Consider the following 25038-nt stretch of genomic DNA (forward strand, 5'->3'; position numbering starts at 1 on the left):
CTGTAGCCTTTAAAGCTCTGCATGGCCTCGACAACAAGCTCCTGTGTGGTGATATGTTTTCAGCTTACCCAGGGCTAATTAACAGAGCTACCCACAGTATATTAAGTTATAGCATTTACAGTACTCAGGGTACAGGAGAGCTGCTAAACGATAAAGTCTTCAGACTTTACAGAGGCTCAGAATTTAATTTAGCAGATCACTATACCAGAAACTTGAGATTGCACAACTTGAAATGCATTTGTATATAATTGCCCCTTCAATTACTTTACTTTTCGTTCTTGGGAGTTAATTCAGTTTGCATATTCTTATTCTTTGATGCGTGTGTGATGGAAAACCCCCCAGGAACCTGTGTGAGGTCCCTGCGGATCTGCCTGACGGAAAGTTTTTAGGCTTACGCTTCAGCCTCTGTGGTTAATGACCTCAGTGCAGTCCCTCAGCTATTAGCTCCTCCACCTCAGCTGACTGTCCTTGCAGGTCAAATACACGAGATGGCCCACAGGCACACTTAGCATGCTGCACTACACACTAACATGGCAATAGCTTGGAGGTGAAATAGACCAAGAATAAGAGCAGAGAGCTGGCTGTAGGCACATGCTCTGAAAGGCAAACAGCATGACACTGTAATGTATATATACCTGATTGACATCTGTATAGTTGGGTGATGATACATGATAGCTTTCTGGGCCAGCACTGCACACACAGACACACACACTTCCCTGTTTGCTAGGGGATCACTGCTTGTGTTACTAAAATGTGACGTGCTAACTGTAGAGGCTTTGCTGCATCCCTCCTCTTCCTAGTCCACCTCATCTCCTTCATGCCATCGTATTCTTTCTCTCTGTTGCTCTGTTGCTCCCCTTCTACCAGCTCGCAGAGACACATTAGATTGGAGTGTCACGATCCAGAAGAGAACTTAAAGGAGCGAGGTGCCTTGCCGGCACATTTGCCGTGGCCCCCTAATGAAAGATCAATCTGTGATCTGCGTCGTCTCCCCGGGATGCGCCAGAGCCCCTACCGCCCCTTTAATTGGCTCGTATCCGATCTATAACCATCAGAGGCAGAGGAGAGGGCCGAGGACTAAATGTGAGAGGAACAGAAAAGGGAGGCTTGGAGAGAGTACAAGAATTGAGAACACAAAGAATGTTGAAGAAACAGATGAATTTTATCTGAAGACAGAGAACAAAGATGGAGTAGATGGCACAGCGCGGCCCCCTTTCACACAGTCACTTTAATTTGTTAGTGCTCCGGCAATTTTATCTATTTGGGGTAAGCCTCCCACACTCTCTGGTTAGCATTCGGCAGCCAAATAAGTTTTAAAATCCATAATTTAGGCAATCTCTCTGAGCATCCAGAATGCTATTCTTACAGTATGTGGTATCTTTTTTTTTCTCTGTGGTGGTGACTGTTCTTTGAGGACACAGACACACTGAGTTAGAAGTCTCAGTCTGCCTTTCTTTGAAGAATATCCAACATTCTCTGCAGCTGTCAGACAGTTTTCTTAATTTCAAATCCAGTGCCCACCCCTTGAACGCAGCCCTCCAAAAGGTTGTTTGAAATAAAGACAAGAAAGCAAAGGCACACTTTATGACACAATGACTATTGTTCTTTTCTATGGATAATTATGAACTTCTGCTATTAAAGACCTCCATAGCTTTGATCATACCTTAAACAGTATAGAAAGAATGTTATTGATGTTATTTGAGTACACTTTGCAGGATTTGTTGCTCACTGTTTGTAGACTCAACATTGAAACTTGGCTCATCCTCCCTACATCACTTGTACGTACGCTACAGGCTACTGTACTATTACAGTAACATAACATTTGTTATAATGGAAAAATCGATACTTAAGCAAGCTAACAAATTACCGTCGGCACCTACCTGTCCAACAGAAAACAGGCCAAGTCCACGTCGCTCTTCATCCTCTACTTCAGTGCTTGGCAGAGAAAGTGAAAGTGAAAGCAGACCCCAGATACACTCTCGCTTTGGAGCAAGCTCCGTCAGCTTGGTGTTTCACCTCACTTTATTTGTGTATTTTTGGTGCTGTGTCCGTGCTTTTGGATGTGTGCTGCCACTACCTGGTCTTTACCCTTTTATAATGTCCTGAACTCACCTGCATGCTGCTAGTGGCTGGTGGCTACACACTACTGCCACACCATACAGGCAGAGGGCAGGGTCTCTGCGGATCAATACACTGCCACACACTTACAGTGTATTGGTTCAGAAGTGATGATTAAGAGACGATTGTATTCACCTAAGGGCGGCACGGTGGTGTGGTGGTTAGCACTGTCGCCTCACAGCCAGAGGTATCCTGGTTCAGTCCCAGGAGGGAGCCCTCCTGTGCGGAGTTTGCATGTTCTCCCTGTGTCAGTGTGGGTTTTCTCCGGGTACTCCAGCTTCCTCCCACAGTCCAAAGACATGCAGATTAACTGGTGACTCTAAATTGTCCGTAGGTGTGAATGTGAGTGTGAATGGTTGTCTGTCTCTATGTGTCAGCCCTGTGATAGTCTGGTGACCTGTCCATGGTGTACCCTGCCTCTCGCCCAATGTCAGCTGGGATAGGCTCAAGTATTTCACTTTGTCAGGGACGAGACAACTGCTACCCTCGAGATGAGAGTAGTAATTAGCCAAATGGCCATTCTCTTCAAGACTTCAGTTTCATTTTTCTATGTTGTGTACCTCTCACTCGTCTTCAGCCCTTCAATCTCATTTCTGAATTCCCTATACACACCCACCCTTGACCCTACTGTTACTGCTCTGCTTCCTAAATCCCATCCTTTTTTTTGTTGTCGATCCCTTCCCTGCCTCAGATCCAGGTAATCAGCTTTGTCACAGAGCAGAACTGGGACTCACTGGAGGTGTTCGACGGAGGAGACAACACCGACACTATGCTTGGCAGCTTCTCAGGTATTGCTGTTATGTATTGGTATGTGTGCATCCGTTTCCATGCGTGTATTTAATCACGTTTTCAATGTTTATTCCCACCTCAACCTTGGACACGAAACACATTTTTTAAAATCACTCATCTGTATACTTGCCAGAAAAAGCATAGAGCAGCAGAATAGTCTAATCAGTTTCCACAGAACAGAATATGACCTGGATCACATACTGTATGTGTTAACCAACATATACAGTATTAAACATGGGACACAGTTGGCATTGTAACATCACTTAATTAAATTCAGAGTAGATAAAGGCAGCTGGTGCAGTCATGGAAAAGTTTCAAATTTCCAAAGTGTTTGAGCTTCCCCTGAAAAATCTTGGTCCAATTCTACAAAGGTTAGCCTCTGCTGTGTGAAGTTGAACTGAGCGTTTGTTTACAGTATCTGCTACGAAGATACAGCAACAGGGAATTGTCCCTTTGTTTGTGCTTGGAACCTGACCAAAAGTAAATGTTAGATGTACCCTGAAGTACAGAGATGAAAGAGAAGTGCCAGGCTCACAAATCTGAGTTATTAAACAACCAATTTTAGGTCATGCTGTATCTGTAGAACATATGATTTTATTAAGTGCTTTGTTTGGTTTTGTTGTTTTGGACGGATTTTTGTTTCATTTATTACCAGCTGAATACATTCCCACACACTGAAAGAAACTAATAGCTCCTTCCTTTGTCTCGTTTACGCAAATAGGTTGCACTATTATGCATCTGTGTTCCCAAAAAATCCTGATACACCTATCCACAGTGATTCATGCCTGCACTTTTGCTGCATGCGCACACAGACACACACACCCTTAAGTCGGCAAACGTAAAAAGAACAAGCTTTTCAGCTATTTGCCAGTAGCTTATACAGTTAGTTATGGTCGGCCTATGCAGGAGATAGCATTGCTAAACTCCACTATTAATCTTCTCCCCAAGGCACCACGGTTCCAGCTCTCCTCAACAGCACCTCCAACCAACTCTACCTCCACTTTTTCTCTGATATTAGTGTGTCTGCAGCTGGATTCAGGCTGGAATACAAAAGTAAGTGAAAAAACAGTTCGCATCACTGGATGTAAAGTACCAACACCCTGAGGAGCAGAATTATTAAATCCAACAGGGCATTTCTTATAAAGCCTTGCTGGTTGTCTCTCCTGAGGGTCAGTTGTCTCTCCTGCAATGTTTTAGCCGCAGTTTGCATTATGATATTTTAATTTTTAATCCTCTGTGTTTCTGTATAATTTCTAAATCTCCATTCTTTGTTCTCTGTCCCTGTCATCTTTTTTCATCTTTTTCTCAGCGGTGTCTCTGACCAACTGTCCAGAGCCTGTGGTTCCTATGAATGGCATCAAGGTTGGGGAGCGTCTTCAGATGAATAACGTGGTGTCTTTCCAGTGTGAACCGGGATATACTTTACAGGTAACATCTCCTGCCTTAAGGTGTGGTTCAGTCATATGCAACCATACATTGATGCTTATCCTTTTCTAGCTTTTGTCGGTGTCCTTCCTGTCCTTCTTTTCACTTATCTCCTCAAGCAGTGGTCACATTTTACAGTAGTGGATAAAGCAATCTGGGGTAAACTGGATGTATGTGTATCCAGATATTTAAGTTAACTTTAGAAGTTTATTTACAAGTTATGTATCTATTTTTTTAGCCCCAGTGAACTGTGTGCTCTTGATTATGGTAGAGTGATTAAATCAGTGTAAACATATTTGCAGTAATATGGAGTACTGTGACTTTAGCATTAATAGACACCAGTTAGAGAATGTATACACCTCATTTGCATCTCCCTTCCTGTGACCAAATTGTGCATATGCTGAGCTTAGTGTTTTTTGGAAAAATTGTTCATATGGTTTTATAGATTATAGATTTAGCGATGATTGTTTTGATTCATCCCTGTCATCCACCCTGGATGTTATGATGCATGCATGTTTCAGTCAGGACAGGTATCCTCCATCTGCTGCCTGTAATTTATTGGATGATATGCTGTAAACTCAGAATTCTGCACAGCCTCTGAGTTCGACTGTTCTGCACATCCTCCAGAGCTCCCACTGTAGTCAGCTGGGCTTCAGGAGACAGATGGTGACATCTGTACAACACACTGGATGCAGTAGTTCACACAAATTCTATTTGAGAGTTCCCTCTTCACTTTGCGCTACACAAGTCCATCCGGACCTGTCCAATTGCTGTGACAAAGAGTTTTGGTGAAGATTAATAGCAGCAGGACAAAAAGCAGGTGTGAGTTTAAAAAAAGAATGTTCGAGAAAATTATTAGTCAAAATAATTACTTTACTTCACTTAACTTTACTTCCATGAAAGATGTGCAGTCAGTTTACTTTAAGCCAATATCTACTAACCTAGGAGAATTATGTAGACGTGCCCACATATGAATGAAGTTACTATAATTATAGCCAACAGTGATTATAGAATCACATCTTATCTTACATGTTATATCAGTCATACTGCCAAAATAGATATCCAGCATATGCCTGTGTGCAGAAATGCCTAGCTGTTTTCTACCTACACAGTAATGCTTATAAATTGGTAAATCTGACCTAAGTTCAGGCCGCAGGTATAGGTAGATAGGGTAAAGAAGAAGAAAAAATAACAGCCCTAGAGCTAGAAAATATCTGAAGTAATGATCAGTCATTGCAGTATCAGTCCTTAATCAGTGAGACATGTGAAAGTAGATAACAACAGTTCAAAAGAAATCACCAGCATGTTGTTTTGATGTCCATTTCAAGCTCCTCCAGTCTCTTATGGCCCATTGGCACGTCCTTATGCCAAAACAGCAGAATAGGCTGTTTGCCGATGACTCCCAAAACGACATATATGACCGTTGGTGCGCATACTCATAGAAGTGGGGTTACATACAGTAACTAGTGTTTAACCTTGTGAAATGGCTGCAGTTTAGTTGGATTTAGGCACCAAAGTATGTTATCTTCATGGTGACTTAGCTTTGAAACTTAACTTTCTATCTCTCAGAAAAATGTTGTGTTGCTTATTTTGGCAGTGCAATAATAAATGTGATCATCTTAATATGCCTGAAATGCTCCCTCTCTATTGTTCTCTGTCACTTCAGATGGATTAAGCCATTTAGTCGCCACATGAAGTCATGTGGCGACTGGCAGCAGGTTCAAATAATTGGAACAACAGATGAGTGACAGAAGGGGGAACAAATTAATTCATTGCCTGTTCTTTGTTGTTCTTTTCTCTTTGTGTCTGTGTGTGTGCTCATCGGTGCGTGGATGCTGCTTGCAGGGGAACTCGCACATCACCTGTATGCCTGGAACCGTCAGACGATGGAACTACCCACCTCCCCTCTGCATTGGTAAAAATATCTTGCTTCCATGTCCTGCCTTCCTTCTGTTTCCTTTCTGCAACTTTCTTCTATAGTCTTACTTTGTCCCTTGGAGATCCTTTATCTCACACAACAAACCAGCTTACTTTACACCGAGCATCTCTCACGTAGACTTGACGTGTGCAACAACACTTGCGTCATCATCACCCTTTGATTGAAAGCGGAATTGAATTACCATATCACTGCGTACTGTAGGCGACAAAGATACATTTTTCCTCTCCAGTGCGGTTTCACACCTCACACACAGCAATGCATTATATAACAGACATAACCCAGCTTTTGCATTCAACAGAAAATGAATAAAATCGGAGTTATAAACAAAAAAGCAAAGGTTATATTTCAATAGTGTGTGTTTTTGTTTGAGTTTATGAGAGCTGCTGCACTTTTAAAATGAGTTTGATATTTCTACCTGAGAGCTGAGTGCACACGCCAAATGAAACAGCATTAGGTTCCTTCTCTATATTACACCTCGAGTCTTCCTCCCTGGGAGAGTGCCTTGACAAACGGGTTCCACTTATTGGAGCAACCTACTATTGCCTAATTAGTTCCATCTCAGACTGTGATTGGTTGAAGTCCAGGGAAGATTCATCGTGTTCGCAGGCATCAGCAGTTTCCTGATTACCTCAGGCTTCTGGTGCTGCTACAGGATAACATTTAACCCCTCACTTATTCCTCCTCTGACTTATGTTGCCTGTTTGTCCCATTTATTTCTTAATCCTCGACACTTTTTTCCTTGCGGTACCTCCGTTTTTTCTTTTTCTCTTTTAGTCAGCTAATTATTTTACTGTTAGTTTGAGCATCCTTTCATCTTTTTAATTTTTGGTGTCAGGATCTCTGGCGCTTTTCATCTCTCTCGATTCAGTCATCGCTTTTGCTCAGTGTTTCATTTTACTTCTTCAGTCAAGAAAACATTTATCCACTGGTTGTTTTAAGATGAAAGGAGAAGGTTGAAGAGCAGCAAAAAAAAAGAAACAGTGTATGCCACCTCAGTTTCTCAGGTAGAAAGAAAAGAGCTCCAGAGTTCGTTAATAGTGAAATAAATTAGCCCATTTGTTGAGATGCTGTCTCTTCGTATGTCAGTATAAATTTTTTAATAATTTTTACAATTTTTACATAAATTCACTCTGGAAACAGGCGACTTTTGAACCTCCCCGCACTCTTAGTGTCTCCAAGTAATATTATTGTTAGAGCCACTGTAGCAAAGACAACCGGGTCACTTTCTGTTTTTCTCAGAGGTTAGAAACTCCCACATTTTCCACAGTTATTTCAGTTGTTCCACTGTCTACCATTTCAGCTACTGGGGATTCTCACTGCAAAGAACTTACATAGATACTGTAGCCGAGGGTTATGAGCTTCGCCTATACTTGTGAAGGCAATAAAAAAATGACATGGAGGTACCATAGTCCAAAAAGTAGACGACAACCTCTTTATTGCTTCCCACATTGTCAGTAGCAGCACACTGCATTTTCACTGTCCTTACCTTTCACAATAAAGCCCTAGACACACAGAGAAAACTAAAAATCACCCAGGACATTTTGCTAAGAGGCAACTCAACAAAATAGCTTTCAGTACTCTTTGGTAACTGGAGATAGCCATCGATAGCTACCAGGGATAACATAAGCACTAACCTCTTCCTGTATTGGTTGCGCATTGGTTGACATACTTCCTTTGTGTTGTAAACTGAGCCTTCATTTTCCCAGGAGATTGTTCCTGGCTGCAGACAGAATCGTATAGTGAAAGTGAGGCTTATAGGGAACCAATGTAAACTCTGATAGCTAATTTTTTAATCAAATCAGTGAAATTATAATTATATTGGGCAATAATAATAATAATAATGCTGTTAAAGTGGAAATAGACAATTTATGCAGTAACTTATTATGAAGTATATATTGATTGCACAGTAGCTTCTCTGCATATGACATCAGACACTGGTGCGCTGTCTAGATGGAGGGGGGACAACTTGAGACAAAGACTACTACGTTGATGCAGACATTAACGTAAAAGTGTTGTGTTAAACATGCCTGGCGTTGGATGCGCGTGCAGTGTGCTTCTCTCTGTTTTTTGCCATGACCCAGATTTTTAAAATGGAAACGGTTAACCTAGTAGGTAGAAAACAGTAGCTAAAGTTAGCTTGTGTTACCTAGCAACGTAAGCCTGACAGTGGAGCATCCATGTACAGAGTTGAAATATAAAAGATGTTTACAGTCAAGCATGGCCAAAAACAACAGCTGGATGGAGCTTCCATCAGCTCACAGTGTAACGTTGGTAACGTTAGGTTGTCTGAGGGAAAAAGTAATTTGTAATGACGATCATGTCCACACTGGGCAAATTGATTAAGTTGTTTTGTGTGATGATACCTGCCACCTGTAGGGTCTTCCAACCTTTTATTTTAGTCACTTTCCTCTATACCCTAGTCTATGGATTCATCACTTCCTGCCCTCCATCTGAATTTTGCGCATCATAATAGTCACGTGATTGCAAACAAGCTACATAATGGCTATAGAATGAAGACACTATTTAGTGTGATGTAAGGGTTTGGGGGTTAGGGTGCAGAGAGATGTCCTTATCTGTGCTTAAGAAGAGTTTGGAGCACACTGACCTGCATTTAAAAGAATCTCACCCTGCCTTTAAGCAGTGCAAACCCACCGAAAAGATAGTTTTTAGGTTTTTATCTCTGGATTTTAGCCCTTGGGTCTTTAGTTTCTGACTTCACCCTCACAGGTTTTAAAGATTTAGGTTAAAAACGACTAAGTATTTCTCCTCTGCTCTCTTCTCTTGGGCTGCAACAATAATGGAAGATGAGATGAGTGTACAAATAGTTTAAAGCTCATTTATTTACAAAAGAACAGCAGCTGCGCCGTGAGGGAAGAGGTTCTGTCGGAAGGTGGTGAGCTTTATATCATGAGGCACACTGGGCCCAGGTGTGGCTCATGAGGCTAATGACGACCTTCTGCCTTGACCCGCATCCTGTAACTGAAAGAACAGACAGGAAAACAGACACACCTAGTGAAGCAGAGGGGTCGTCACATGTTTTCACGAAAACAAATTGGACTAACTTACTGTATATTAAACCACTGTATTTTATTACATATCAAGTCAGCAAGTATTTCCTGTTTAAACTGTAGTTGTTGGGTTCTAGTTTTGTACTCCCACTGTCACAGACAAAGAGCTGCGTTGAACCATATTTGTAGTCTCATTTTAATCTGGAGGAATCACTGTCTGCAGATGCTAATAAAAAGCCTTGTCTGCCCTCTGCCAGCTCAATGTGGCGGGATCCGGGAAGAGATGGAGGGCATGATTCTCAGCCCAGGTTTCCCTGGCAACTACCCTAGCAACAGTGACTGTACCTGGAGAATCTACCTGCCGGTTGGTTATGGTGAGCATCACGAGAGGCTCTTACAGCACTTCCACACACAAGAACCTTTGTTACACAACTTGTAGGGCTGGACTCTGCAGTGTCAACATTTGTAGTTTCAGATCGACAGGGCTAAACTCACACAGATCTGAGCGCCTGTGCAGAGGGACCTAAGTAGTATTTCAGGAGGAGGATATCATTTCTTTTTCAATTTCCTACCTCCTCTGTCTCACTGTGTCGCCTTTCTTCTTTTCCCAGGAGCCCACCTTCAGTTCCTCAACTTCTCCACCGAGGCCAACCATGATTTCCTTGAGATTCGCAACGGTCCCCTTGATACAAGCGCGGTGATTGGTCGCTTCAGCGGCCAGGATATTCCCTCCTCCCTTCTCACCACCTCCCACGAGACCACAGTATATTTCCACAGTGACCACTCACAGAACAAGCCGGGGTTTAGATTCGAGTACCAGGGTAAGAGACCAAAAAAAATACTGAGTAAGACAGTATACTCGCAGTAAAAGATGCAGGAGATTGAAGCAGCAAATTATGATCAGCCTCAGGATTGTGTCAGACAAAAATAGACTTAGCTAATATATGTTTATAATAATGATTCTAATCACCAAGGCTTGCAGAGCTGAGCCAGTATTAGTATTATGAGTTACTTTCCTCTGTGAAGCTTGATCAAACCAGTAATTACTTTAGTGTGGCTGGAGCTTTTTGGCTGCTTCAAACCGTCTTCGCTGTCACTGAAATGTGGTTCAGCATAGTGCAGAGAATGTAACAATAATGATCAGAGCTATTTTCCTGAATTGACACAATCATAGAGTACACTGTAAGAATGAAAGTCACTGAGACAAATTGTGTTTTGTGAACGCAGAATGAGTCTCTGGGAGTGACTCCTTTTTTCCCCCTCGTTGTCACTTGTGTACTTTTAGTGTCACTTTCCTGTGGGGTGTAAGCATGTAAAGCCGTAACAGAAGTGTGTCAGAATTATCAGCCCACAGAGCCAGTAAATTCCCCAGATCAATAAATCTCAGTATATAAAACTGTTGATCACTTAAAAGATTTCCTCAGCATGTGCCAATAAAAAGCTTCACTGCATACCTGCATGACTGCGAGGGATACACTGCCCTCGTCTGCAAATGCAACAGGCACAAGTTTGTATTTTGTGATTCAACAAGCGAGCCGGCAAATCGAAAGGTAGCATTGTGCATTTACATAATTATGTGTACATTAGCATAGAAATCAAGCATTATATTTGCAAATTCCCCCCTTTTTCAGTATTTGCATGAGTTATCTCCCACAAAGGGAAGCTGTGATCCATAGAAATCGATTTCTTTAGTCATATTTATATCCTGGCTCTTCAAGGCTCACTGGCTGCTTTGCTTTTGTATCCAAGAGGAGAAAATGAGAATTATTTACCCACACTACCTATGATGACTGCATCACACTCCTCCGGCACAAGTCAAACCCGCCCCTGGCATTTTCTTTCCCTCTGAAAAGTCTTGTCTGAGGAGGAGGAGGAGGAGGCGGAGGAGGGGGAGTGAGTGAGTGGGAGGTTGAGTACAAGGAGGAAGAACAACACAAAGATGTAGAAGGGGAATTTAAGTTGGAAACTAAAAATAGAGGATGTGTTTTTCCTGGCTCAAAATGTTGCGGAGGTGGTACCATTCTTAGAGTGTGCATGTGTACCCTGCCTTTAACTGGATCAAGCAAACACATTTTACAAGCTATGATTACATGAGTGCGGAAAATTACAATTATCAGGTTAAATCATATTTTATTATAAGAAAAAAGGTGCCCTGCTCTCTTACTGCGCTGATACTGCGAGCCATATCTGCAAAGCTAAAAACATTACACTGACGGGGAGGAACTGTAAAGTCAGAAAACCTTTTTTAGAAATTGGATGTGCTTGGACACAAAAGAAATAATAATCACCTGTTTGATCAGCCACGAAATATCAGGACGCCACCCGACACATTCCTGCTGCAGGGAAACAAGATTAGGTTATAACCTAGTATATGGCTGCACCGTATATGACCAGTGTGCTAAACTGTGGGCAGATTGTTACAGGGCTTGTCAGTGGTGTCTATAATGTGAAGTACTGGATATTATATTTTATCTGCAATTTTCTGTCATGGTCCCAGTTATATTTGTTTCTGAATTGCACTGAAGTAACAGATCACATGGCCTAGTTAAGCCGTGTTTGATACTGAGAGCATGACCACAAGTACTGATAAATTAAATACCTTGTTAGACTACGATTCTGCTGAAATGTTTTATTTACACAAATGTAGATCTCTTCCTGTTTTTGAAGCATTCAAAATTAATTTAAAAAACAATCATAATTACAGGACACCTTTAAAAGACAGCTTATCCTTTGTGTAATTTATTTTGATTATTTTGCTTCATAGTTAATTTTTTTTGCTTTTATCAGTGTGTTTCATGTTCTCAGATGTTAGGTAATGATCTATATTTTGTTCAGCGTATGTTCAAAATGGTACCACTTTACTTCAGGTCAAAGAATTTATTCATTACACTGTCATAATGGTGTCACGACAGCCAGTTTTGTGTCGTATCCTGCCAGACATCTATCTGACCGAGTGTTAGAATCGGTCTGTAACCTTGCACATTGAATTATAATAATCATTATGTCACCTTGTCATCAACACAAAAAGAGGTGCATTTTTTGTTAATGTCAAGTTGTTATGACAAAGACATCTTCTGGTAATGTCATCCTGGTTAATGTCAAGTTGTCATAATAAGGACATCCCACACAAATGTGATGTCAGCTTGTCATGACAAAGACAACTTCTGGTAATGTCACTTTGAGTAATGTCAAGTTGTCATAATAAGGACATCCCAAACAAATTTAATGTCAACTGGTCATGACAAAGACAACTTCTGGTAATGTCACTTTGATTAATGTCAAGTTGTCATAATCAAGACAACCCAAACAATGTCGACTTGTCATTTAAAAAACCGAATGACACTTAATGACAGCAGTCATAAACGTTTATGACATGCACATAATGTTCACATATTGTTGACAGGTTCATGACCATGTCATGTCATAGTTATGACAGTGTCATGACACTCTTATGTAGATACCTTCAAGTATTACCGCACGGACGGCTATTTGCATCAGCGTTTATAAATGCCACCTTGCGATATCAAACTATATCAAAACATCAAACGGCAAGTAGGAGGAGGCTATAACGTCCTCAAGTCCGTGTTCCATATTATTGATTGCAGAATATTTGGTTTTTCTTTTTAATTTTTTTTTTTTTCTGTGGTGGCAAAGATGTCACCAGCAGAAACACTATGTCGCCAATAATTACAAAAAAGCAATTGCAAACAGGGAAACACCAACACTCCACTGGCCAATGGTGTAATTTCATCCCTCAGTCAGTCACTCAGTCATTCAGTGATAGACACTCGCATTTATAGGGCTGGCCCCTGCTTTTCTGTGGTGCAGCCAAAAACAGATGGCTCTCTTCCTCCTCTTTGGCAGTTTTGGCAGTGCCTTCACATCAGCGTCATGCCACAAATGCAGTTAGATATGACAGAAATCCACCAAGTGCATGAAACTCCTCATAATATTATGTGCAGGAAAAACCCTGACAATAATATGTCCGTTGTCTGGAGGCAGAGCAATAATATATATTAAGGCGAATCTGTTTTGTGAATTGATTGCTGCTTTAGACAGTAAAAAGAATGAGCATACAGGGGCACACACATGTTTAAACACGCTTAATCACAGTATGTTGTCATAATACTGTATGGCTGAATAAAAGTATCTAGCTTTATTGGAAAGTGAATACTGATTTTAATACATGCTCTCTCTCCCTCAGCTTACGAGCTACAGGAGTGCCCCGATCCAGAGCCTTTCCGTTACGGCGTGGTGGTGGGCGCTGGCTTCAACGTGGGCCAGTCTATTTCCTTTGAGTGTCTGCCCGGGTATCAGCTGATGGGACATTCCATCCTCACTTGTGAGCACGGCACCACCCGCAATTGGGATCACCCGTTCCCTCGCTGCGAAGGTAAGGGATGTGATGATTTATACCCAATTAATGTGCAAATTCAACTCATTTATTAATCTGACCACTAAATAGTCTCGCAAATAAGTGAATACACAATCAAGGTAACAACAAGATAACTTCCTGTTTAGAGTGTATTGAGCTATTGAGCATTAGTGCAAAGTGTGGCTATGGAGATAATGATTATCTATTATGAATAATGCAATGAAACTGAATTATCATCCCCTATTAATAAAGCAAAGTACTCTTCAATGAAAATCAATACTGCGCTAAAGACGAATGGAGGCCAAAAAAAAAAGAGGGATAAAAGAGGGGCTGAATTGAAAAGAAAAGTAATGGGTGCTCTTTCTTTCGCCTCGTCCTTGACCGACATTCTCACGCTCTGGCTGTCGATTATTCAATAAAGCAGGCGAAATAACGGAGGGAGGTGATGCCCATGACACTGGAACTTTGAATGGGCGAGCAGGGAGATAAATGCGAGCGAGAGAAGGAGCAACAGAGTGAAAAGGAAGAAGGAACAGGAGATAGACTTTATTCTCTCATGGAAATTTCCTTTTGTATGGGCATTTTCAATATTCGCATGAAGTTCAAAGCTGAAAAATTATTATCCGAGAAATTATACCTGTGCGCACGTGTGTGTGTGTGCATTCCTATGTGACTGTGTGTACAGGTTGGACATTTTGTACCCAGTTAAAGGGCTGAAGTCATTAAGGAAAGCAAAACTGACCAAATAATTCCAAAATAATGTATTGATTTTACAGATATTTTCATGCATGAGCAGACTTATGAAAACCCGCATCAGTCTTTTCTGCTCACAGCTAATACACAGCTATTATTTCATGGCAGCGAACCGTGTTGTACCACCTTTACTTAACGCAGTGCAGCTCAGTACAATCTGCTCTTCTGTCTCACTGTCACTCCAGTATTTGCACACATTCCCTCTGAGGAGGATGAGACACATTGATTTTTGTTTCCTTGCCTCCACTTACCTACTTGTCTTGGCATTATCATAATACCGTGTTGTGTCTATAAAATGCTGGCACCGTCCTCTCTCCATGCTCATTTGATTGTCTCCACTTCTCTCCGCACTTAACCTTCGCTGCCTCATCGCGTCCTGCTTCATCAACACTTTTCTGTTTCCTGTATATTCATATAACTGTTTTGATAGAAACATAGTTCTGTGATGAATTTTATATGCACAGGGATCACTGGGGAATAAATGCCATTTCAGTCTCCTGCTCTCTGTGGCAGATGTAAAGCCTGCAAATCAGGAAGTGGTGAGGACTCAAATTGTTGAGGGCTCCCACAGAGAAGTCGACTGTAGTAATGCAGTAGTTTTGAAACCAACATTTGCATACAGCTTGATTCAAAATATAATCAGTGTACACGTATAATTGTGTATTATTCTTCTTACTGTCATAAACACAACATTCAAACTTGGCCCCTCCTCCCTACACTGCTTATAAAATACACTGCAAGCTACTACTGTAGATACATATGTTGTCATGGAAAACCAATTGTTTAGCAAGCTAACTAAGCTAACCGCCAGCACCTACGTGTCTAACAGAAAACAGGCCAACTCTACGTTGCTTTTCTTCATCCTCTCCCTCAGTGCAGTGAAAGCCAACTCCAGATGTGCCCTCGTTTTGAAACAAGCTTTGTCGATTGCTGTATGACCCTGCTGTAATTGCATCTTATCTGCACTTTGCATTTTTGTAGCTTCCTCTTGGATGTATGCCGTTGCTACTACCTAGTCTACCTTTTTAGAAAATCCCAAACTCACCTGCATGCTTTTATTGGCTGGGGGCTACACGCCACTGCCCAAAGGGTGCAGCAAAAATGTCCCAAACACAGCAAAATAAGAAGAAAATGAATGAGTCTCTGCAGATGAATACACCTCCACAAACCTGTGGTCTACACATTCTTTTTGGAAAATCCTGTGCAGTATATCTTTAACACTGGCCAAATAAAATCTGAAATTAACTTGATGGTGCTATATATTTTCCAGAGGTAGTCTTAGTAATGTTTTACACTCATCTGTTACTGCAACATAATGTGAATTTTAAAAAATTAAAACATTTGCAACCCTGTTTCAAGTTTTGCTTCCAACTAAGCAAACACACACTCTTTTTACACGTAGCTTTAAGTAGCTTGCTAGTTGATGGCGTCAGCCAGATGTGCAACTCCACAGAGTGCTCAGGTCTAATCAATCAGTCTGATCGATAGCTCATTTAACAGGTGAGCCAGCAGCAGAGGGGCCTATCAGCCACAGGGCTAAAGCAGGCAGCTGTATAACTTGAGCACACACATCCTGAGAGAGAAACAGAGGGATAAACACGCAATCTCTGCTTTGGGAATGATCGTATACCCACAGGCGTCGAAGGGTGTGCTGTTAAGCTCAACACCCTGTCTGGGTTGCCTGAGATGCCTGCACTGCTGCGATTACTGCTCCTTCCTGATTTTCCCTGCACCACCACAGTGAATTTGGGGTTTCTCTAAGGGCACCAGCGGGAATGTTAAGCTTCCTAATCGTTAAGTTGGTTAGAACCTCCTGAGTTCCCGAGGAATGTTTGAAATTTAGTTACAATTTCTATGCATGCAGATGTGAGGCTGGCTGCAGAGTAGTTTGTATGCATGTGAGTGAGTGTTACTGTATTTGTCAAGCTGTGCAGGATATTTTTAACCTCAGGATACCAGGCATGTGAGGATCTAGTTTGTCAGTTCTGACATAGACATGCTGTTTTAACCTTTGCTGTCACTCAAACGCCAACAAGTTTACACGCACACACACATGTGTATCCACACACTGTATACACACACCTCAAAAAGCCCAGTCCGCACTAACCCCTCGCCTCATCTCCGCACTCTCTGTGTTCACCCCCAGTGGGAGAGGGTTGAGGCCTTATCTTAGCAAAACACTCCATCCAAGTCCCCACTTGCTAACAGGCTTTACTGGCTAATCTTTAGCTCAGACAAGCGCCTGGGCACTAGACGAAGAGTGAAGGAGAGGGGAAGAGAGACACTGAGAAGGGAAGCAGAAGAAGAGTGGAAGGAAAAATCCCCTTTTTCCACCAATTGCAGCTGAATTATGGATCATTCCTGTTATTTCCCTGGCCCACTGATACATATATATATAAATATACTCTGACTCCCTTACTCCCCTTCCCTTCCCTCCCTCAGTGCCTTGCGGTGGGAACATCACATCAGACAATGGGACCATCTTCTCCCCGGGTTACCCAGAGGAATACCCCAGCTCAGCTGACTGCTCCTGGCTGATTACCGTGGCCCCTGGCTTCGGCATCAAAATCAACTTCACCCTGCTGCAAGTTCACGGGCCGCACGATTTCATCACTGTCTGGTAAGGAATGACTGTTTCCCGCCGCTGCAGATGTGTGTAAACACATTTTTATGACATTCTTAAGTGTCATTGAAACATTGCCATGTTTATTCATCTGTTTGCAGTTCAATTTTCTCGTTATCATCACCTCCATATTGCCTTTTCTTCAGCTCCTTTTCACCCACTCCTACTTTTCAACCTGTTACACCCCAGTATTTTTTCACATATGTGCCTCTGTTGTTTTGCTTGACAGACCTCAGTAAGGCTCCAGTTAGCTAATCTCTGATGCTGCTGCCCCCTCCTTTCTTTTTATTTTCTGTTCTGTTTATGTGACAGCTTATTTTCTAACTAACAAGAACAGTACGGCCTCCCAGCACATGTGTACCTCGTCTTTATTATCCATTACAGTGGCACAAAGCGCTGCAGATTAAAAGCTCACCTCTGCCTTTATCCCCTTTTTTTCCCGTGAATCCTTATTTCTCTTTTCATGCCCACCATTCCCTGCTTGCATGCCCTCTACTTTAAAAACAGTGAGTTCTTTTAAATGTATTCCTTGAAATCGTCAAATCCCTTTTCCTTTTTTTAGTGTGCGTTCACCCACATGGATTTCAGTACAAATGTAAAGGATAATAATATTGTTAGTTATTTTTTATGTAATTATTCTTAACAATAGGAACGTGCAGAGGCAACACCAGAAACCACAAATACCTCGGTGGGCTTTGGCTTTTCATGTGCACAAGCAAAATATATATTTTGTTTCATATTTCCCAAATACCAAACACTGAAATGTAATGAATGCAGTCAGCCATGGCAGACCATCAGAGCAGTAGGTGGAATATGGTTCCCACCTCTGTAAATATATGTGTGGGAAAGAGGAGAAAGGAAGACAGAAAGTCGGCTTTGGCAGGTGGAAATGTGTGTGTTCTCCTTTTTTTCGCGTGTGTATTAATGTTTGTGTCAAGACGTTTATGCAGTAGGTGTGTGTCTTTTTGCCTGACTGAGTATCGAGGGGTAAAGCTTCCTTTCATCACCTCCATAATGCACGGCTGTGCCTGCCATATGTGCGACCAAAGACAGGATTTTGCATGCATGGTGGTTGCCAGTCCCAGTTGATCCCCTCTCCCTGAGACAAGCTCCAAAGGTCCCAGCTCTCAGTGAGACCGGAGATCTGACTGCCAGCCAACCTGGCAACTTGACGACCACATGAAAAGTCCACATGGCAAGGGGTGACATCTATGTTTTACGGATTGGGCTGCTTATAGAAATGTGTGTGAAGATTTTTTTTTTAGCGCATGAAGATTTCATGTGACTTAGTCGACATGGCTATAGTGAGCCAAAATGTCCACTTTTTAGCGTATTGTTGCTCTTCTGTAAACGCCCCCCGCTGTGCTGATCTTCCCCAACAAGCTCTTGCAGAGCCAAGATGGGGACTATCATGTTCCCCAGTTTCCAGTTACCACCGCTGTGTATCTATCCACTGAACTACTGAGCCAAGGAAATGGGCCTCGTAATGGCGGCTTGGCCAGAGTGCTGTCAGGCAGCAGTCCCTAGCCAGCCGTTTCCAGAGCTGCTTGTAATCTCCCATGCCCAGTCTGACAGCCAAAGACAGATGGTTTTTAAGCTGAATGGTTGTGGCAGGAATCTGGGAGCTGGCTTAATCGGCCATGCCCACGCCAGGGGACTGCCAAGACTGGGCCGCAGCTTCCAGAGACACTCCCATTGGATGGCACTTAGCAGGAACAGCGCAATCCAGACCTGTCATTCCACGCTTATCTGTAATTTTTACCTTATTTCAACATAATCACCCAAAGCAGCCCAGAGTAATTGCTTTGGGTATGATAAAGTGAGAGCAGCTTGGTTAGACTCTGCTGCTGGAAGCTGCTTGACAATAATCTTGCATGTGGCTTTGTTTGGTTTTCTCACAGATATGCGTCACAGAGCCTGGAGGTACTTTATGTTTAGAGAGCAAGTGAGCATTTGAGCAGAGGCTGGTGACAGAAAACCACTTTACTCCAGTGTATTATTATATCTGAAGTTATAGTTGACCTTTTTTTGCTTTTAGGGATGGTCCACAGGAAACAACCAGGAAACTAGGAGTGTTCACTGATGGTGAACCCAATGACCCGCCCAGCAGCACGTCAAATCAGGTGCTGATACGTTTCCGTAGTAACACAGAGAAAGGTGGACTATTCCGTATCAGCTATCAAGGTATGTATATTACTCTCCTTACTCGATCGTTATTTTTACATTTGACACATCCTGTTTTTGACTCCTTGTGTCTTTGATGCTCTCAATAAAGCTTACAGGCTGCAGTTCTGCCTGCCTCCCCCCATCATTCCGAATGCAGAGATCCTGATGGCAAGCAAAGAGTTTAAAATTGGTAAGTGGAAATGCCGTCACAAAAAGGCGAAGTCATACACATATAGACACAGACACTCACTGCTTTCTAGGCACTGCTGACTTTCTTTCCATTAAATCTCTTTTCCGTACTGACTTGTGGAATGTAGCGTTTTAAATAGTTAATCCCTCTGTCAGTTCACATTCTGGCTTTGACCGTCTACACTGCCCCGTGTTCACTGACTCTGATACTCACTACACATCCCATAAGGCAATAGTACTGACTGCAGATTTACCCCAAACAACATAGCCCGTGGGATTTGAAAGCAGCAGCATAAATGAATGATTATGACAAAATAATCAGAAAGCCAGAGGGATTCGATGCAGGTGCTCTCATTCTCCCCTGTAGAAGACAATGGAGATTAATTCTCCTTATCTGTTTATTTGCATACCTCCTTGACACATTATTATTCAGAGACACAAAGGAAGCAGCACTGACATAGTGTTTCATCTATAGGATCCCCAGTGGGGATTTATTATGCTACTTTTTCCCACTGTTAACTTTTTCTTTCACTGAAACACACAATGGATCATGATTACTTCAGCTTCAAATCAATGTCCTGGCTAAGGAGCACTGATTGGTTTGTGGAGACATTTTGGCTTGTATCAATCATATTGATTGTTGCCCCCATCTCAGATCTGTCATAACCTGTACCTCTCCCTCCTCCATCTCTCTCTGCAGGTGATATAGTGCGCTACCGATGTCTCCCAGGCTACCAGTTAAGTGGAAACAGCATCCTGACCTGCCGGTTGGGGACACACTTGGAGTTTGAGGGGCCGCCGCCCTCATGCGATGGTGAGTGACTGCCTGAGGCTTGAAAACTTGAGAACGTATCCAAGGAAAGGCATGCTCGTTTTTGCAGGAGGGCCCTATTCACAATCACACATTTGGTCACGGAGCAGCTCCACTCTAACAGTTGGGGGTTAAGGGCCTTGTTCAAAGGAACCTCAGTGGTGGTGAGGAGGGCACTGTAAGCACTGCTCTTTCCCTGCTCATGTTTTTTCTGCCCGTCCAAGGATCAAACTTGCAACTTTCCAGTCATAAGTGCTCTCTTTTCAAATCTGATTCTGCTTTCATCTTGGTTACATTTAGTAAGTCTTTCCCCTCCTGTTTCATCTTTTCTTACCTGCAAACTCATCTCCGTTCGGTTCATCGTCAACCAGGTCATTAGCGCAATTTTTGTAGATCCAAGTTTACAAGAAATGAGGGTGGGGGGCTGAGTGAGTGAGGAGGTAATGACTCCTTGGCAAACATGTCTATCAAAACTTAAGGTGTTTATTTTCATTGCAAACAGTAATGGGCATCGTTACTTGTCTTGTTTGAGGCTCCAGCGTGGCTCTTTTATGCTCAGGCTAAAGTGATTTGCGTGAGAATGATTGTCCATGGCATGCAAGAGTTTGCTGTAAGTCAATTTTAAATACCTGCAGCCTGAGCAAATAAAGTGCAGGTAGCAGCACAATAGCCGCTGCCTTACAGAACAGCATAAAGTATATGACATTGCGGACTGTTTAAAGTCACCTTCCTGTTACGTAATGTTAGCTAAACTAGCCAGCTTTAGCTAACTTCATGGTGTTCCTCGACTCAGTTATCAGTGGCAGAAAGTACTTTACTTAGGTACAAATTTTAGGCACTTGCACTCTACTTTTTAAAGATACTGTTTGGGGGCTTTAATGCCTTTAATGGACAGGACAGTGTAGCGTGAAAGGGGGTGAAAGAGAGGGGATGACATGCAGCAAAGGGCAACAGGCTGGATTCAATCCCGTGGCCGCTGCAGCAAGGACGATGCCTTTGTACATGGGGTGCCTGCTTTATCCACTAAGCCACCGATGCCCAATGTTGTAATTTTCTGCTGTTACTCTTCTACTCTGCTACATCTCAGAGGCAGATTTTGTACTTTTTTGTTCCACTACATTTGTCTGACAACTTAAGTTACTTTTCAAATTCAGATTATCAGTAAATCACAGATTAAAACATATACATTGTAATATTATTATATCAGTAAGGCTTCATTGGTCCCCAAGAGGGATCTCACAAGCTATGTTAAGTAATATTTAAAATCAATCAATCAAAATTAGCTCCACATTTACCAGCTGCAACACTGCAGCAATGAACTCATTTAAGCATCAATAATTACAATCCAGTATTTCTTCAGTTAAAACTTGTTAATCAAAACAAGACTTTCCTTGTTGTGTTCTAATCTCAAAATGCTCCAAAATACTTAATTTGTCAAATGAAATAACTAAAATGTTCTTACAGGTAGAGAGAGAGTTTGCACGTCTAAAATACTGCAAAATGTTTCTGAAATATCTGTATGTTAAGTTAAAATTATCTGCAGAAAGGAGTTGAATGATAAATAAATAGAGGTGTTTTTGTATTTTTAGCTCAAAAGTCTCAAAAGGTAGGGTGTCCATGAGCTGGTGCAGTATGTCTTTCTGTTGCTGGGCAACAATATGTGAAGTCCAAAAATCAAAGCCAGTAAACAAAAAATGGATCTAACAAAAAAAATATTAATAATAGTACTTAATTGCTTCTTTTATGTATAATTTTGCTGTTTGGCAACTGAATCTAACTCTCAAATGGTATAATTTCCCAATAGCGCCAACGTTTTCCAGAAATGTTCTTATGAAATGAAATTAATAGAAAATTATGGCTACACACAAGTCATATGTTGAGGTAAATATTGTGCTCTGCCTTGTATAAAATAAATGAAATAGTGGAACATTCCTAAAAAAAGCATTCAGAGTTGTTGCCCAGATCTCTCAGGGCAACATGATGGTACAGAATCACAGTAATCCTAGGTAATCATGTGGATGAGTTCCTTGGAAATGGATTTCAGTATGCAAATAGCAGCAAACACAGATGACACTGTCATATAAGTGTGAAAACATGGGCAGCGCTGTGCACCAGCATAGAAACAACAGGTGCAGCTGTTAATGTTACTTAAAGATTAATGTGACTCACAGGATGAAGACTCTACTGTACCTTTAAGCCTGCCATTGGCCAATAGTTCAGAAGGAATTTGTACTCCCCTTCTCACTATTTCCTGACACTACTTTGCAAGGGCACCATTGCTACAATTCAGTCTTAGTGCCGCCCAAGATAAGTCTGATTGGTTTAAAGAAATACAAACAACCCAAAGTCTTTGTTTTCCCCTAAGAACGTAATTATGATGGCTTCAGCCAGACCGTAGACTGTATAAATAATGGACGTAGCTACCATGATGTCACCTATTGGTTTGTGGACTGCTGTTTTGAAGCCTCGAGTTTGGCATTATGGCTGTTGCCATCTTGATTTTTTGGAGCCAGAGCTGACCATATTTGGATATTTGGGGCGAGTCTGACTCATAGACTGTAGCCACATCTTGCAGACAGCCTGTCACTCAAAGTGGCTCCACCCTTGAAAATGCATAATTTTTTACCTTAATAATATATGAACTGGTGAATTATTTTTTTAAATTCACCTCCGTGCACTTGTTATGAATGTTGACATGAGCTATAAAGACCAAAACTGTTGTTTGTACCAGGCTGTAAACATGTTTATTTCTGCTGTGGAGTTGGGCATTTTAACACGGGGATTCACTCTGTTTTTGAGCCAGCCTCAAGTGTCCATTTGATGAACTGCAGTTTTTGGCACTTTGTATTGGCTTCATTTTCCAGCCTTGGAGGTTGCTGCTTGAGCCAGAACCTTCTCCAGCACTGGCACAGCACTAAAAAAAGTGGGGATAGGTCTGGCTGTGTAAGACCACAAAGATGAACATGCACTCTTTACAAAAATAGTAGCTACTTTTTCTACAGTACATGTACAAGACAAGACACTTCATATTGAATACATTGTTTTGTTTACAGAAACAGACGCTTAAGATGCATCATCTCATTTTCAAGAGGGTCCTGAAGAGTCATTAGCTTCACAAACATAACACAGCACAGGTGTCACACTGTCTCCCTCTGCCAAAGGGATCCTCTGTGAGTTTATTTTCAGCAGGGTTATAGGTAGCCGATATCATTTTTCTCTAATCATAGACTCATGCACTAGTTCGAGTTTTGCCTTATTTCTGGCTCCCGTGGGTGCTATTTCTGCCTGTAGTCATGGAGCCGCAGCCACATATCAGTTTGGTAGCACTCTCCATCTCTGTGGATGATACTTGGCTCCCATGAGGCTGAGGGTGGCTGCTGTGGCACTCTCTACATACCGAGATATCATCCTCCCAGAGGAATCCGTGAGTGCAGCATTCCCAGCACACTGCATCATCATAACACTGTATGTTGTGTGCAGTACTTTTCCTCTGGGCAAGAGACTGGGTGCATAGAGGGGTCCCTCTGTTTTTTTTCTCTGCTTCAGAATATCATAAAAGCATATCTTTCATTTTCAGGTTTTTTTTTACATTTTGATTATTTTTTTCTGTCTTGCTTCGTTATTGTCGTTTTGTGTGTGTCACTTTCTTTGTGGGTTACATGGTGGACGAGAGAGAGTGGGCGGAATTTGATGAATGCAGCTAATTTGGAGTGCTACATAGGAAAAATATACAAATGTTCTCTGCACGAGATGGATAAAGGAAGGAGAGATGGTGAAAGAAAGAGGATAGTGAAAGGGGAAGAGGAGCTATGTGTAGTCTAATACTAAAAGACATGGAACAAAATACCCAGGACACAGAGAAGGCTGAAAGTATCAAAATTCAAGTGAGAAAAAAAGAATGAGGGGAAACCTTTGTGTGTGCATTTATTTTCCCTCTGTGAAGTTCTGCCTTTTGCCTGCTAACCCCTCGCTGTACCTGCAGACATCTGCAGCAGCAGAGACGTGTGCAAGTGGAAACATCCACTGACATTGCCTTGTATTTGAATTTTTGAAGATCTGCTTTGTGTACAGCTTTGGCTTGCTACGATAAACAAATCAGTGTGCTGTGAAAGTCAGTGACAATTGAATGCATTTAGTTGTGGTTTGCAGTGAATTTCAGGTGTGAATCTACGCTTATCGTCATGGCTTGTGTGGCCTGTTAATTGTTCCCCTTCTGCTGAGAGATACTTACACTGGGGACAAACAGTTCCACCGTACTCCTCCTTCCTGCAAGCTGTCACTTTGCCAACATAGACAGACCAGGGTGATGGAGAGGAGAGCCACGGATAACATGAGCTGAAGGAGCTGAGTGAGAGGAAGTTAAGAGTAGAGAGGAAAGTAAGACAACAGACTGATGCTAGAGCGAAGGAAGAGGAGGAGATTGAATTGCGAGAGAGAGGAGAGCGAAGGATAGAGAGGAGATAAGTTTGAGATTACTCTGAATAAGCAGGATTCTTGAGGAAAAAAACTAAATCTGTCTGGAAAGATAGCAGAGAGACTGCGAAATGAGCAGAGGGATGGCGAGTAAGTGAGAGTAGGACAGGAGTTAAAAGGGGAGGCGAGAAAGAGAGACAGGGTGAGACTTAGTTGGAGGGCAGCGGAGAGACGAAGTGCACAGCTCATTGAAATGCAGGGGACATGCCGGCTGCAGCTGCACCTATCAAATCACCACTTCTAGCTCTGACAAGCACAGCCCTCCCGGCACGTCTAGCTGCCCCCCCCCCCCCCCACTCCCCCCCTCTACCCCATAAGAGTGGGGAAGAGGGAAAAAGGTGGGATGGTTCCGCTTTGAACCAGGGGGGG

At 42.2% G+C, this 25038-nt stretch overlaps 1 protein-coding gene across 1 annotated transcript in view; it reads left to right on the top strand.

Annotated features, from left to right (window-relative positions):
• Nucleotides 1-25038, top strand: part of csmd2 (CUB and Sushi multiple domains 2) — a 284867-nt gene that overhangs the window by 217316 nt on the left and 42513 nt on the right. Inside the window, exons 37-47 of the mRNA XM_050034139.1 lie at nt 2810-2906; nt 3856-3960; nt 4217-4335; nt 6178-6247; nt 9537-9653; nt 9891-10100; nt 13484-13672; nt 16850-17027; nt 19069-19214; nt 19306-19386; nt 20086-20199. Coding sequence (XP_049890096.1) covers nt 2810-2906; nt 3856-3960; nt 4217-4335; nt 6178-6247; nt 9537-9653; nt 9891-10100; nt 13484-13672; nt 16850-17027; nt 19069-19214; nt 19306-19386; nt 20086-20199 — 1426 coding nt within the window. The remainder of the gene's footprint in view (nt 1-2809; nt 2907-3855; nt 3961-4216; nt 4336-6177; nt 6248-9536; nt 9654-9890; nt 10101-13483; nt 13673-16849; nt 17028-19068; nt 19215-19305; nt 19387-20085; nt 20200-25038) is intronic.

Source organism: Epinephelus moara, chromosome 22, assembly GCF_006386435.1.
Source record: "Epinephelus moara isolate mb chromosome 22, YSFRI_EMoa_1.0, whole genome shotgun sequence".
Lineage (NCBI taxonomy): Eukaryota > Metazoa > Chordata > Actinopteri > Perciformes > Serranidae > Epinephelus > Epinephelus moara.